The 14,490-nt window shown below is 34.8% G+C and overlaps 1 protein-coding gene and 1 long non-coding RNA gene across 7 annotated transcripts in view; one reads left to right on the top strand and one right to left on the bottom strand.

Moving 5' to 3' along the window:
• Nucleotides 1-14,490, bottom strand: part of CCDC88A (coiled-coil domain containing 88A) — a 121,697-nt gene that overhangs the window by 46,354 nt on the left and 60,853 nt on the right. For all 6 annotated transcript variants that reach the window (XM_064572495.1, XM_064572496.1, XM_064572493.1 and 3 more), the window contains exons 9-13: nucleotides 9,168-9,249; nucleotides 6,787-6,945; nucleotides 5,251-5,397; nucleotides 3,815-3,959; nucleotides 707-891 (exon numbers count right to left, since the gene is read on the bottom strand). In XM_064572495.1, coding sequence (XP_064428565.1) covers nucleotides 707-891; nucleotides 3,815-3,959; nucleotides 5,251-5,397; nucleotides 6,787-6,945; nucleotides 9,168-9,249 — 718 coding nt within the window. The remainder of the gene's footprint in view (nucleotides 1-706; nucleotides 892-3,814; nucleotides 3,960-5,250; nucleotides 5,398-6,786; nucleotides 6,946-9,167; nucleotides 9,250-14,490) is intronic.
• LOC135361767 (uncharacterized) lies at nucleotides 785-7,256 on the top strand. The gene is made up of 3 exons (XR_010405695.1): nucleotides 785-918; nucleotides 6,261-6,362; nucleotides 7,119-7,256. It is a non-coding gene; the product is annotated as an uncharacterized LOC135361767 (long non-coding RNA).

The following is a 14,490-nucleotide window of genomic DNA, read 5'->3' as shown; positions in this document are numbered from 1 at the left end:
GAAGAGTAAACCTTACATTAAAAAAGACAACAGACATCAGTTGATTGAATGTATTGGTCTTATTTTAATTCAGATTTGAACAAAATGCAAAAAAAAAATCCCAATTGATTTGGAGAAACTGAAATGCTAACCAAATTCTATTAAATTTTTAAGTGTGATAATGTCACTGTTCTTGGTTTTTTTTTTTAATTCCTTACTTTTAAGAGATATATAATAAGATATTTATTGGTGAAACAATACCACGTCGAGGATTTACTTCAAAATCATCTAGTGGTTATGCGGAGAGCAAACAAGGGTAGAAATAAGATTGCTAGAAGTTAATAATTTTTGAAGCTGAATGAGTATATTAGTTCATTCACTTCACTTTTTTTTTTTTTTAAAGATTTTATTTATTTATTTGACAGAGAGATACAGTGAGAGAGGGAACACAAGCAGGCGGAGTGGGAGAGGGAGGAGCAGGCTTCCCATGGAGCAGGGAGCCCGACGCGGGGCTCAATCCCAGGACCCTGGGATCATGACCTGAGCCGAAGGCAGACGCGTAATGACTGAGCCACCCAGGCGCCCCCATTCACTTCATATTTTGAAAATTTCCATAAGTTGAAATAATGAGAGTACATTAAAAACTGGAAAATAAACGTTCAACCACAGGGCTATTCATACTTTTACATATATTCTTTAACTTACATTAAACATTACTTTTATTTACCTTTTTACTTAGTCTTTGATTTTCTTTTTCAATTTTCAGGATTTTGGAAGTGTTGCCTTCTGCAGAATCCATACTACTCCGAAGTTCTTCTACAGTTTTTGTCAGACTCTGGTTTTCCATCTCCAATTTCAATAACCTGCTTGATGTTAACTCATTCACCTCATGGCCCAAGGATTTTTGTGGTGCTATAATAATGAAAAATACTGTCACTGGTAAAACTATATTTACTCACTATTATTTAAAATAATGAGTGTAAATGTACTACATCACTTGGTCCTTAACTTGATAAAAAATTTATAGTTATATAAGATAGACAAATGAAAAAAAAAACAGATAAAAGATGGGTAAATCTTGAATTTTTAATGCACCCATGAGCGTTCTAGAGAAAAAAAAATACAAAATTTAGATTGAATGGACTACAGAGTTTCAGTTCTAGTTTCATGAGAAACTACTTGACAATGCCCAAGCCACTTTAACCTCAGTGAATCTTATGTTACTTGTACAAAATATAGTTACTGCTCTGTGTGTCTCACAGAGCTATCGTGTGATTCACATAAGAATTATAAAGCATGTCCTATGCCATATCTTCAAAAATTAAAGGAAGACAGTCTAAGGGAAAAAAAAAATTCCAATTTCCTAATCCTGATTCTGAGAAATGCAAGACAATATACACTGGTCACCTCGAAAAAGTCTTTCTCTAAATGAAGAATTGCTGCTAAACTTGAGTATAACAAGCAACATGTATACCATTTTGCCAAAAAATTATATTTCTAAGTAGATTTTAGCATAATTACATTTTTTAAAATAAGAAAACTCGGTTTCTAGTTCTGTATATGATGCAAACCAAAAATATTATTTTTAATAACCCTACAGCAGATTCATTAAATATTTTGATGATATAAAAATTAGGATTTAAAGTGAAATATGATACCTAGATTCATTTTGAAATCTTAGACTTCAGGAAGGGAAATGGAGACGTATGGGAAGGCATTCTAGGTCTATCTATCTTTGTGTATGTTTGAAATTCTCCATCATTAAGTAGAGAGAAACACACACACACACACACACACACAAAAACATATCCCCAACAAGTATATAAACATACATTCTTTTTAAAATTAGGTATGGTAAAATATCTCCCAGACTGAAGTAAAGAAAGCCTCAAATCTTATTTCTAGTTTTTGTTCTAGTTAGCATATTATTCTTTAATTGAAAGCTGGTACAACTGATAGTCACTGACTTTTTAAATTCCATTAGTTGTCCAAGTCTTGAAGTAAAACTACTTCATGATCTGTAGTCATGCATTTCAATTAAATAAGATTAGACTACAATACTCAATATACCTTAGTAATACTTTCAATACTATGACTGTGTTTCAAAGTTGCTTCAGGTCAGACTATAAAGAATTAAACAGGATGCTTACAACACATTTTTAAAAAGTAATCTCTATGTACAACATGGGGTTTGAACTGAAGACTCCAAGATCAAGAGCTGCATGTTCTGCTGACTGATCCAGCCAAGTGCCCCCTTACAAAACATTTTTAACACAATATTGTTTTGTTAAATAGGGAGGCTGCCTACATGATAATCTTAGGTGAAAAAAAGAACCTGCACTGTATATAGACATTGATCTGATGATGTCTAAAATATCTATTTGTGTGTAGAAACATTTTGGAAGCAAATTTTTTGAAATGTCAAAAGTGACTGCAGAAATTATTAGTGACCTTCATTTCTTCCTTTATATTTTTCCACATCTTGCAAATTTTCTAGAAAGCAATTCCCTTGTATAGTTAAAAAAAAAAAACAATAACACACCACATTAAAACAAGTATTCAGGTCTATGATCCTAATATGAATTGCAAAACAACTGTGATGATGATGATGATGACAAAAATAATAATAATAAGCACTCAAATACCTACCATTTACCAGGTATTCTACTAACAGCTTCATAAGTAGTAATGAATTCAGTCCTTGCAATATCCCTAACAAGGCACATACTATTATTGTTTCCACATTAACGGATGAAGAAACTCTTAACGGTGTAATTTTAACTAGTAGTAGAAAACATTTAAGTCTGAATTGTTTTCTTTATACTCAATTCACAAAAAATACAGTAAAAAAGTTCCACAAGTACTTAAAGTAACACATCTCAGCAAGTTCACTGGCTGAATATCATCATTACTGTGCAGTGAATTTACATGGGGTCTCAGAATTTGGAATTAGGTTATCATGTGTAAAATCAGGAAAAGCCTAATGGTAATAAATATGATGAACCATCTGTAGAAGTAATTATCCTGTAAGCATCAGACTATAAGCTCTCTCAGACCTATGTCTACCTCACCACTATATCCTCAGGGCCTGGTATATTATTTTACACATGGTAGATGCTTAATAAATATCTGGAAGGAAGGAAAGCAGGTGAAATAATCTAACACTGGGTAACTGAAGAATTATGGAACTAATCTAATTCAAATAAATGTGACATGGGCATAATTTCAATAAAGTAAATCAGTATTAGCATAATCAAACCTATAACCCAAGTAATTATCTGGGGGTCTTTAATTATCTCTAGGGTAAAATTAGGCTGGACTGGTTGGTAGGTATAGTGCTAAAATGGAGTACATGTATTGATGAAAGTAGCTATGAAGATCCTTAACTTGCTTTACACTGGCTACATAGTCACCTAAGAATCTTCCCACTATGTTACGACTTCCTATTTAAGTCTGTCTATAGTTAAAGAACAGGTTAACCAGGTAATATGACTTTTCTGTTCTATTGAGTAGATGGCTTTCTTTCTTAAAATAAATTAATAAACTGGTATCCCAGCTTCCTGTGATACTAATATGAAACAGTGCCTAAATGACTATCAAATCTGTTACTGCGCTCATAAAGTTGAGTTGTAAGATGTGCAAAGATAAGGACCAGACCCAGGAACATGGAAATGAACATATTACTCTGTGAAATCATACCTAGAGAGACATCTGTCCTCCTAGATATCTCCAGCAAGGGAAAATAAAGAATTGTAAAAAAACATAAAAAAATGTAAGCATAAATACAACTTCATGTATTCATTTATCCTTTTCAATAAAAAAATACTGGGAATACCTTCAGAAAGTTCGCTAGTTCTGGATATTTGTTCCAACTCCCAGCCAAGATGTAATGATTCATCCATACTTTGTTTCTGTGCCATTTCCAAGGTCATATTTTCTTCCATTAATTCTTCGATTTTTTTTCTATCCATATCACGTTCCTTTTTTATTGTGAGGGAGTAGGAAGAGAAATGAAAGCTAACAAACCATGCAATTTCAAGCTAAATACTCTATTACTTATAATTTTTATTTATCAGAAACTGAATAATATGAGGATAAATTTTGAGTTCCTTAAAATTTTCACAGTTTGAAGGTGATAATCAGTTATAATTATTCATACTGGTCACTATATTATAGATCAGGTGTCTGATATCCTTTTTTTTTTTTAATTTTAAGTAATCTCTACACCCAACATGGGACTCAACTCACAACCCCAAGATCAAGAGTCACTGACTGAGCCTGCCAGGCACCCCTGTCTGATATCCTTTTAAAGTGATCCTTGGGGGGGCGCCTGGGTGGCTCAGTTGGTTGAGCGACTGCCTTCAGCTCAGGTCATGATCCTGGAGTCCCGGGATCAAGTCCCACATTGGGCTCCCTGCTCAGCAGGGAGTCTGCTTCTCCCTCTGACCCTCCCCCCTCTCATGTGCTCTCTCTCTCTCTCATTCTCTCTCTCAAATAAATAAATAAAATCTTAAAAAAAAATTAAAAAAAAAATAAAGTGATCCTTGGGGACACTGAAAACTCCTTCATATATTTCAATATATATAGTAAATGATTTCTGACCCAATGCTAAATTTTAGCAAACAGTTTTTTTATTTTAAAAGAGATTTTATTTATTTATAGGAGAGAGAGAGAGCAGGAGCGGGAGGAGGGGTAAAGGAGAGGGAAGAGGGAGCCTGATGTGTGGCTTAATCCCAGGACCTGGGGAGCATGACCTTAACCAACTGAGCCACCCAGGCATTCCTAGCAAATAGTTTTATTTCTATATTTTATTTTACTTAAAAAATTTTTAAGATTTTATTTATTTATTTGTCAGAGAGAGAGAGAATGAGCACAAGCAGGGGGAGCGGCAGGCAGAGGGAGAAGCAGGCTCCCTGCCAAGCAAGGAGCCCCATCCCAGGACCCTGGGATCATGACCTGAGCAGAAGGCAGATGCTTAACCGACTGAGCCACCCAGGCATCTCTATTTCTGTATTTTAAAGGCATATTTGCACAATAACTTATCAGGGTTTTTTCAAAGCAGAAGACAAAATTAATCATTAATACCACTCTGTAACAAAAGCAGAAATTTATATACTGTTTTTATAAAGAATTGGAAGCATCTAATTTATTTAGCCACCTCTTCTCCATTAAAGCCACAGGAGCTAGTCGTTATTGTCATTATGGGGAAATTAGATGAATCTGAGAGATTTCCTATGAAGCCATGCAACTGTTCAACCTTACATTACTTACCATTTCCATATCATGCAGTTTAGCCTTTAGTTGTAAATTCTCTTTTTCTAATTCATGTAATTTATCAGAACGAGCTCTAGTTCCTTCTAATTGATCTTCCAACATGGTTTTTGTTTCTAATAAAACTTGATTGTCTTCTTTTAATTCCTATGAAAATTTCAAATAGGCTTTATCACAAATATGTTAATATCTGTTAATTTTTCGAAGCTCTGAAACAAAAAATCTTTATTGTAAATAAGACATTAAGCTGTCTTTATCAAACGTTCTTTATGCAAGAGTAAAAGCAACTGAGTAACAGAGATACAGTTGATGTTTTCCTGGTTTCTTTTTTTTCCCCCTCAGAATTTAAGCTATTATGCAAACATAATACTCAGTACTTATGCTAGGATGAGTAACACTACTACAGTTTCACATAAAATTGTCAGGGTATATTTAAATTTCTTAGTCACAAGGAGAAGGAACTAAGTATAACTAGTCTTTTTGATATTTAAGACACAGAATCAGGGCTAATTCTTTTTTTTTTTTTTTTTTTTTGCTGCAATAGATCTCTCTACTTAAACTATAACTTGAAAGTGAAGCGTTGGGTTTTTGAGTAAAATACCAATACTTGAGCTAAGACTCACATAGATCATAAACTAAGGCTCCTATCAATAAATATTTTATATCAGCATCTTGAGAAAATGCTTAAAATCCATACATATGTTTTGAAGACATGTGCTCACAAATCTGTCTTGCTAAACTACATGTCTGTGGTTTATAAAGTCAAAAGAAAGTATATTAAAACAGTGGCATTTATAAGGATCTCTTAACAGTGCCATGCATATACCGTTTAAACAAATGGCCAAGAATTAATAAGCACCTTGTCTTTGCTATCTACTGGGTCTATTTTCGGGTAACTTTCAGGCTAAAATGTTCTAATTATCTCTTATAGTGTTTTCACTTCTTGATTTTGCATACTCCTTCCTTCTTATCACCATACTGAAACTGATAATACTCTCCTCTGTTTGCAGAAATGAAGAAATTAACTGAGAAAGAAAAACAGAATGTAGAAGCAAGGATCGTCAAATTCTTGCTGTCAAACAAATTCATGTAACACTGACTGCAACCATTAAGTAAGAAAAGCTGTCTTTCCTACACACACACACAAGGGGAGAGGGAGAGAGAGTGCCTTCTTAATCCTAGTTTAGTATTCTGAGTTGAGACCAATGATCAGAAACATGCTTTGCTTTCACTTCTAGAAACAAGTTTGAAATTAGTATATATTTTGACAACGTGGGAAGGACTTCAAGTCTTCCTCACCTAAATAAAAGAATGAAAGAACTCCAAACAGTTCAATAAAATTAATAATGTCCAGAGATCCCTTTTTACAAGTATAAGCAATATGCTGGTCTACCATAAAATAAGCACTTAAAGTATTTATAATTTGTTCAACATTTCAAAAGTTCCTTAAATTTATTATGTGCATTTTACGTGCATTTTGAAAAACCTAACTTTTTAAACAAAATAATTATGAATAGCTTAAATTATGCAACATACCTCAACTCTTGCCTTATAAAATTCAATATCATGTAGTCTTTCTTTATATCTGCTGACTTCACTTTCAAGCTTATCCACTCTGATAGCTTTTTCTCGAAGTGCATCTAATTCATCTCGGTACATTCTAGCAGAACGAGCATCCGAAAGCAAATTCATGTTCTAAATATAAACACATATTAATATTTCCAATATTATTTTCTATTTTCAAACTGATAATCTCTGGTTGCACAACTCAATGAATTTTCTAAAAAAACCCCAATGAATTGTATCCTTTAAAAGTGTGAATTTCACAGTATGTAAACTATACCTCAATTAAGCTGTTTTTTTTAAAGATGGAGAGATATAAGGAAGCTACTGATGATGGCCGGTACTGACGACTGCTACACCTTGACCAGGGGCTGCACTGCCACCCTGGGCAACTTCTGAGGCCATTTCCAAGACCTACAGCTATCTCACCCCTGACCTCTGGAAAGAGGCTGTGTTCACCAAGTCTCCCTATCAGGAATTCACTGACCATTCTGTAAAGACCCACACCAGAGTCTCCGGGCAGAGGACCCAGGCTCCAGCTGTGTGGCTACCACATCTGAAAAACATTAAGTGGATTAAAGCCTGTTAAAAAAATAAAAAATAAAAAATGGGGAGATATATGAAGTCTTTTTTTAAAAAATCAAGAATACAAATTATTTTAAAATGTTTATATGCAAATACAAACATGCTTACATACAAATTTTTAAATAATGATCACTATTTAGGAATGTAAAAACTACTCAGGATATTTTTAAATAAGTTAGCCTCTAGTTAACATAACCATCTGAAATTAATTAAAGGTGCAAAACTTTAAAATACAGTATAGTGAAAACAAAGAAGAAGCAAACTGTATTACTAAAGTTGATCATTAGTTACTTTAGAGAAATTATGTTTTTATCCAGATATGTTGTAACATACCAAAATCCTGCTGAGTTTTTCTAAACTTCCAAGTGAGTATTAGTTGCAAGTGATTAGTGCTTATCTTAATAACATTTTAGACAAATATCAAAAATCCAATCTTTAAAAGCTCTCTTGTAATCCTTTAGAACAAGTTATCAAAGTATGACCCAGGGACATCTGTGGGTCCCTGAAACCCTTTCAGGGAGTTCATGAGGTCAAAACCATTTTCATAATAACACTAAAACATTATTTGTTTTTTTCATTCTCATATCTCATGAGGGTGCAGTGGAGTTTTCCAGAGGCTACATGGCATGTGATATCTTAACAGACTGAATGCAGAAACAGATATGAGAATTCAGTAGTCTTTAATTAAGCCAGGCATTAAAGACATTTGCAAAAATGATTTTAAAAAAAAGAGACTGGCAAAAATGTAGAAGAGTAGCATTCTTCTAATTTTTTTTGGAAAATAATGGTAATAAGCATACAATTTTTATGTTAACATGGAATAGGTTGAGTATTATTTTTAAATAAATATTTTTTAAATTCTAAGTTTTAATTTCAAATACAGAAAATACCAGTAGATCTAATCCTCATTAATTTTTAAATAGCAGAAAAGAGCCTTGACACCAAAGAGATTGAGAACCACTGTTTTACAGGGAGCACACATACAAAAAACCATGCTCCCAAGAAGAAGCAGAATAGCAGTCAGAGCATATCTAGAAATGAAGATTATGATTCCCAGTATCATTCATCTGAAAAGGTCCCAGTTTAGGATTCTGCAAGTGGCGTATTCCCTGAATTTAAAATAGCAAGTTAGGGAAAGTAAGGAGAAGAAATAATTGTCTAGCCTTACCACAATCCTTACCATTTATGGGTAAAAGAAGACTTCATGCCTACCTCCAAATAAAAATGAAACATTATAAACATTAAAAGAAGTGAATTCTTAAACAATCTTGGCTCAAGATGAAAAAAAGCCCACAAAGCTTTAGTAAAATAAAAGTAACTTTTAAAAGGTAAAAAGTTTTGATCTTAATACTTAAAAGGAAAAGAGTAAAAAATTAAAAAGCATTCTGTCATCTGTAAGTTAACATAAAACATTATCAGAGACTAAAGACTTAGGGAGATACACATAAAGCAGCACAGTTTACAGTAGAGGTATTCCAGCTTCCCAGCTCACAGAAGCCAAATACATAAAAAGAGAAACTTGGAACTACCCCAGTCCTAAAAGGCTCCTTTGAATTCTAGGAAAGTTTGAATATCACTGATATAGAAAAAGTAAAGTCCAAAGACGATTTCCAGGGCTCTCGCATTTTTTAACAGAAAAACACTGAAAAAGTCATCTTTAAGCCTCAGTAACCTCATAAAACATTAAGGTAAAGGTTATAAATTTTAAGCAGAAAAATCAATTTCCAATTACTTACTGGTCCCATATAATAAAAGTTTCAGGTACAAACCTCTTGTTGCAGCCTTTTTAGTTCTATTTCCATTTGCTCAAGTTCTTGTTTACAGTCCAACAACTGTTCAGTCTTTTCCTCCCTTAGATGAAAATTTATTAAATAATCAGTTTACTGTTTTTCAAAACCATGATCATCATCTGCATTAATACAAATGTATTATCATTACTGAATATCTAGTTGAAAATCCTATTAGCCATACGCTAACCCAGGGGAAAAAGACAAAGAAATGGATATTAGGAATGTATATGATTACATGTCATCAATCAGATTCCTCCTTAAAATTCCCCAAAGGCTAATAACCTCAATGACTGACATCCTCTAAGTTCATAAAGTAGTTTCTCTCTCTTCACTTTTCTTGCCATCACCCCTTCTCATTCTCCTTTTTGTCTTTCTCCCTCTCAAAGACAAATACACTGGAAGCGTTTTTAAGCAAGGCACTACTATCTGGGTCTAAGTCTTAAAGGATCTCCAACTATTTTCAACATTTACAGTGGCCTAAAGGAAAGTATACACTGCTATATAGACACACAAAATCTTTATACCCCTATTGGTTTCTTCCCTGTAGTCTATAAACATCTTCAAATTTCTCCTACTGTTTTTCTTCTTCTTACAACTCACTACTTTACTTCTCCCATTTACTAACTCCCTTTCAGAGCCAAGCTGCTCAAACTCAAGTTTCCATTCACTAATTCTACTTTTCCACCTTCTGTTCTTTAATAAAAAACGGTAAATGTTCATTGTATAAAACAATCCATTGCTGACATTTCATCATACCTGTACTTTCTTTTTGAGGACCATAATTTTTAATGAAGAAATAGTCCCTTTCTGAGCTCCATTTTTCACTGTAATGAATGTTTTGGTAAATAAACCTCAGTATACATAAAACACGGTATGTTTAGGGGCACTTGGCTGGCTGAGTTGAAAGAGCATGTGATGCTTGAACTCAGGGTCATCATGAGTTCAAGTCCCATTCTGGGTGTAATTTACTTAAAAAAAAACAAACAAAAACAAAACCCATCCCACCCTCCCCCCAAAAAACCTGTTTTAGCCAGATTTATAAAAGTACATTACATGTTTAAAGGCTCTAGATATAAACTGTCAAACAACCCTCCAGAAAGACCATTACCAATTTATAACGCAAACAGCATTAGATATAACTGCCTATATGAAAAACAATTTAATAACTGAAAAATGCTGTGTTACTATTCTAATTTGCATTTGTTTGAATACTAAGACAACCTGGAAGAAATGGGTAGATTCCTAGAAATACATAAACTACCAAAACTGAAACAGGAAGAAATAGAAAACTTGAACAGACTGATAACCAGCAAAGAAATTGAATTAGTAATCAAAAAACTCCCAACAAACAAAAGTCCAGGGCCAGATGGCTTCATAGGCAAATCTACCAAACATTTACAGAAGAGTTAATACCCATTCTTCTCAAACTATTCCAAAAAACGGAAAAGGAAGGAAAACTCCCAAATTCACTCCACGAGGCCAGCATTACCCTGATACCAAAACCAGATAAAGAATCCACTAAGAAGGGGCGCCTGGGTGGCTCAGTCGTTAAGCATCTGCCTTTGGCTCAGGTCATGATCCCGGGGTCCTGGGATTGAGTCCCGCATTGGGCTCCCTGCTCAGCAGGAAGCCTGCTTCTCCCTCTCCCACTCCTCCTGCTTGTGTTCCCTCTCTTGCTGTCTCTATCAAATAAATAAAATCTTTAAAAAAAAAAAAGAATCCACTAAAAAAAAAGAACTACATGCCAATATATCCTTGATGAACATGGATGCAAAAATTCTCAAAAAAAGATACTAGCAAACTGAATCCAGTGATACATTAAAAGAACCATTCACCACAATCAAGTCGGATTTATTCCTTGCAACCCTCAACCTAATAAAAACCTTTTATGAAAAATCCAGTGAACAACATGCTCAATGGGGAAAAACTGAGAGCTTTTCCTCTCATCTCAGGGATGTCCACACGCACCACTGTTATTTAACATAGTACAGGAAGTCCTAGCCACAGCAATCAGAAAACAAAAATAAATAAAAGGCATCCAAATAGCAAGGAAGAAGTCAAACTTTCACTATTTGTAGATAACATGATACTCTACAGAGAAACCCAAAAGACTCCACCAAAAAACTGCTAGAACTGATACATGAATTCAATAAAGTCACAGGATACAAAACCAACATAAAGATTATGTTAATTTCTATACACCAATAATTTACAACTGCACCAAAAATAATAAGATTTCTGGGAATAAAACCTAATCAAAGAGGTGAAAGACCCATATTCTGAAGATTATAAAACACTGATGAAAGAAATTGAAATTGACACAAAGAAATGGAAAGACATTCCATGTTCATGGATTGGAAAGACAAATATTATTAAAACGTCTGTTCTATCAAATCCCTCTAAGCATTTAACGCAATCCCTATCAAAATACCAACAGCAGTTTTCACACAATTAGAACAAAAAATCCTAAAATTTGTATGGAACCACAAAACCCTGAATAACCAAAGCAACACTGAAAAAGAAAAGCAAAGCTGGGGACACCTGGGTGGCTCAGTCAGTTAAGCGTCTGCCTTCGGCTCAGGTCATGATCCCGGGGGCCTGGGATCGAGTCCCACATCGGGCTCCTTGCTCAGCGGGGAGCCTGCTTCTCCCTCTGCTTGTGCTCTCTCTCTAACAAATAAATAAATAAAATCTTTAAAAAGAAAAGAAAATCTGGAGGCATCACAATTCTGGACTTCAAGTTACAGTACAAAGGTCTAGTGATCAAAACAGTATGGTACTGGCACAAAAACTGACACGTAGGTCAGTGGAACAGAATAGAAAACCCAGAAATGAACCCACAACTATACAGTCAATTAATCTTCAACAAAGCAGGAAAGAATATCCAATGGAAAAAAGACAGTCTCTTCAACAAATGGTGTTAAGAAACTGGACAGTGACCTGCAAAAGAATGAAACTGGACCTCTTTCTTATACAAACACAAAAATCAATTCAAAATGGATTAAAGACCTAAGTGTGAGACCTGAAACCATAAAAATCCTAGAGGAGAACACAGGCAGTAACCTCTTTGTCACTGGCTGTAGCAACTTCTTTCTAGGTATGTCTCCTGAGGCAAGGGAGACAAAAGCAAAAATCAACTATTGGGACTTGTTCAAAATAAAAAGCTTCTGCACAGTGAAGGAAACAATCAACAAAACTAAAAGGCAACCTACAGAATGGGAGAAGATATTTGCAACTGACGTATCTGATAAAGGGTTAGTATCCAAAATCTATAAAGAACTTATAAAACTCAACACCCAAAAAATGAATAATCCAATTTAAAAATGTGCAGAAGACATGAATAGACATTTTTCCAAAGACATACAGATGGCCAACAGACACAGGAAAAGGTGCTCAACATCACTCATCAGCAGGGAGAACAAATCAAAACTGCAAGGAGATTATCACCTCACACCGGTCACAATGGCTAAAATCAAAAGCACAAGAAACAACAGGTGTTGGCAAGGATGTGGAGAAAGGGGAACCCTCTTGCACTGCTGGTGAAAATGGGAACTGGGTGGCCACTCAGGAAAACAGCATGGAGGTTCCTCAAAAAAGTTAAAAATAGAACCACCCTCTGATCCAGCAATTAGAGTACTAGGTATTTACCCAAAGAATATAAAAATACTAATTCAAAGAGATACATGCACCTTGATGTTTATAGGGCCTTATCTACAATAGCCAAACTATGGAAACAGTCCAAATGTCCACTGACTGACAAATGGATAAAGAAGATATGAAGTGTACATACACAATGCAGTATTACTCAGCCATAAAAAGGATGAAATCTTGTCATTTGCAACAAGATGGATAGAACTAGAGAGTATTATACTAAGTGAAATAAGTCACTCATGTGTGCCTGGGTGGCTCAGTCGGTTAAGGGTCTGCCTTCGGCTCAGGTCATAATCCTGGGGTCCTGGGATTGAGTCCCGCATCAGGATCCCTGCTCCACGGGAAGCCTGCTTCTCCCTCTGCCTGCCTTCTCTCTCTCTGTCTCTCATGAATAAATAAATAAAATCTTGAAAAAAAAGAAATAAGTCACTCGTATGTGGAATTTAAGAAACAAAACAAAACAAATGAGCAAAGGGCGGAAAAAAGAGGCAAACCAAGAAACAGATTCTTTTTTTTTGAAAATTTCTTTTTTTTTTTTTAAAGATTTTATTTATTTATTTATTTATTTGAGAGAGAGAGAGAGAGAGAGAAACAGCATGAGAGGGGAGAGGGTCAGAGGGAGAAGCAGGGAGCCGGGAGCCTGATGTGGGACTCAATCCCAGGACTCCGGGATCATGACCTGAGCCAAAGGCAGTCGCTTAACCAACTGAGCCACCCAGACGCCCAAGAAACAGATTCTTAACTATAGAGAGCAAACTGATGGTTACCAGAGGGGAGGTGGGTGGGGCAATGGGTGAAATAGGTGATGGGGATTAAGGAGTGCACTTCTTGGGGTGCCTGGGTGGCTCAGTCGGTTAAACATCTGCCTTCGGCTCAGGTCATGATCCCAGGGTCCTGGGATAGGGTCCTGGGATCGAGCCCCGCATTGCACTCCCTGCTCAGCGGGAGGCCTGCTTCTCCCTCTCCCACTCCCCCTACTGTGTTCCCTCTCTCGCTGTCTCGCTCTCTGTCAAATAAATAAGTAAAATCTTAAAAAAAAAAAAGGAGTGTACTTCTTGTGATGAGCACCAGGTGATATATGGAAGTGTTGAATTACTATATTATACACCTGAAACTAATATAACACTGTATATCAACTAAATGGAATTTAAATAAAAACATTTTTAAAAAGCTACTACCTTTTATGATTTATAAGATATTTCTTATAAATATTTCTTTATAGATTATTGAATGCTTTTTTAAAAAATTAAAAACAAATTTTATTTTTTATTATGGTTACATATGTTTAACATAAAATTGCAATTTTAATCATTTTAAATGACATTTTAGTGGCAAATTACATTTACACTGTCGTTAAACTATTACTACCTATTCCCAAATCTTTTTCTTTTTTCATCACCCCAAACAGCAATTCTGTTTTTATTAAGCAATAACTCTGGAATTCCACTATACCCCCAGCTCCTACATCTAATCTACTAATCTCTGAATTTGCCTATTAAAGATGTTTAAATGGGATCATAAAATATTTGTCCTTTGTATCTGGCTTATCTCAGTTAGCAAATTGTCTTTAGGGCTCATTCATGTTATAGCAGGTATTAGAATTTCATCATTTTTATGGCTGAAGAATATTCCATTGTATATTTACATAACA

Source organism: Mirounga angustirostris, unplaced genomic scaffold, assembly GCF_029215605.1.
Source record: "Mirounga angustirostris isolate CCGP_5_RB_7025 unplaced genomic scaffold, mMirAng1.0.hap1 SCAF_10, whole genome shotgun sequence".
NCBI lineage: Eukaryota > Metazoa > Chordata > Mammalia > Carnivora > Phocidae > Mirounga > Mirounga angustirostris.
The sequence above is the reverse complement of the archived record's forward strand: the minus strand, read 5'-3'. Positions and strand labels throughout refer to the sequence as shown.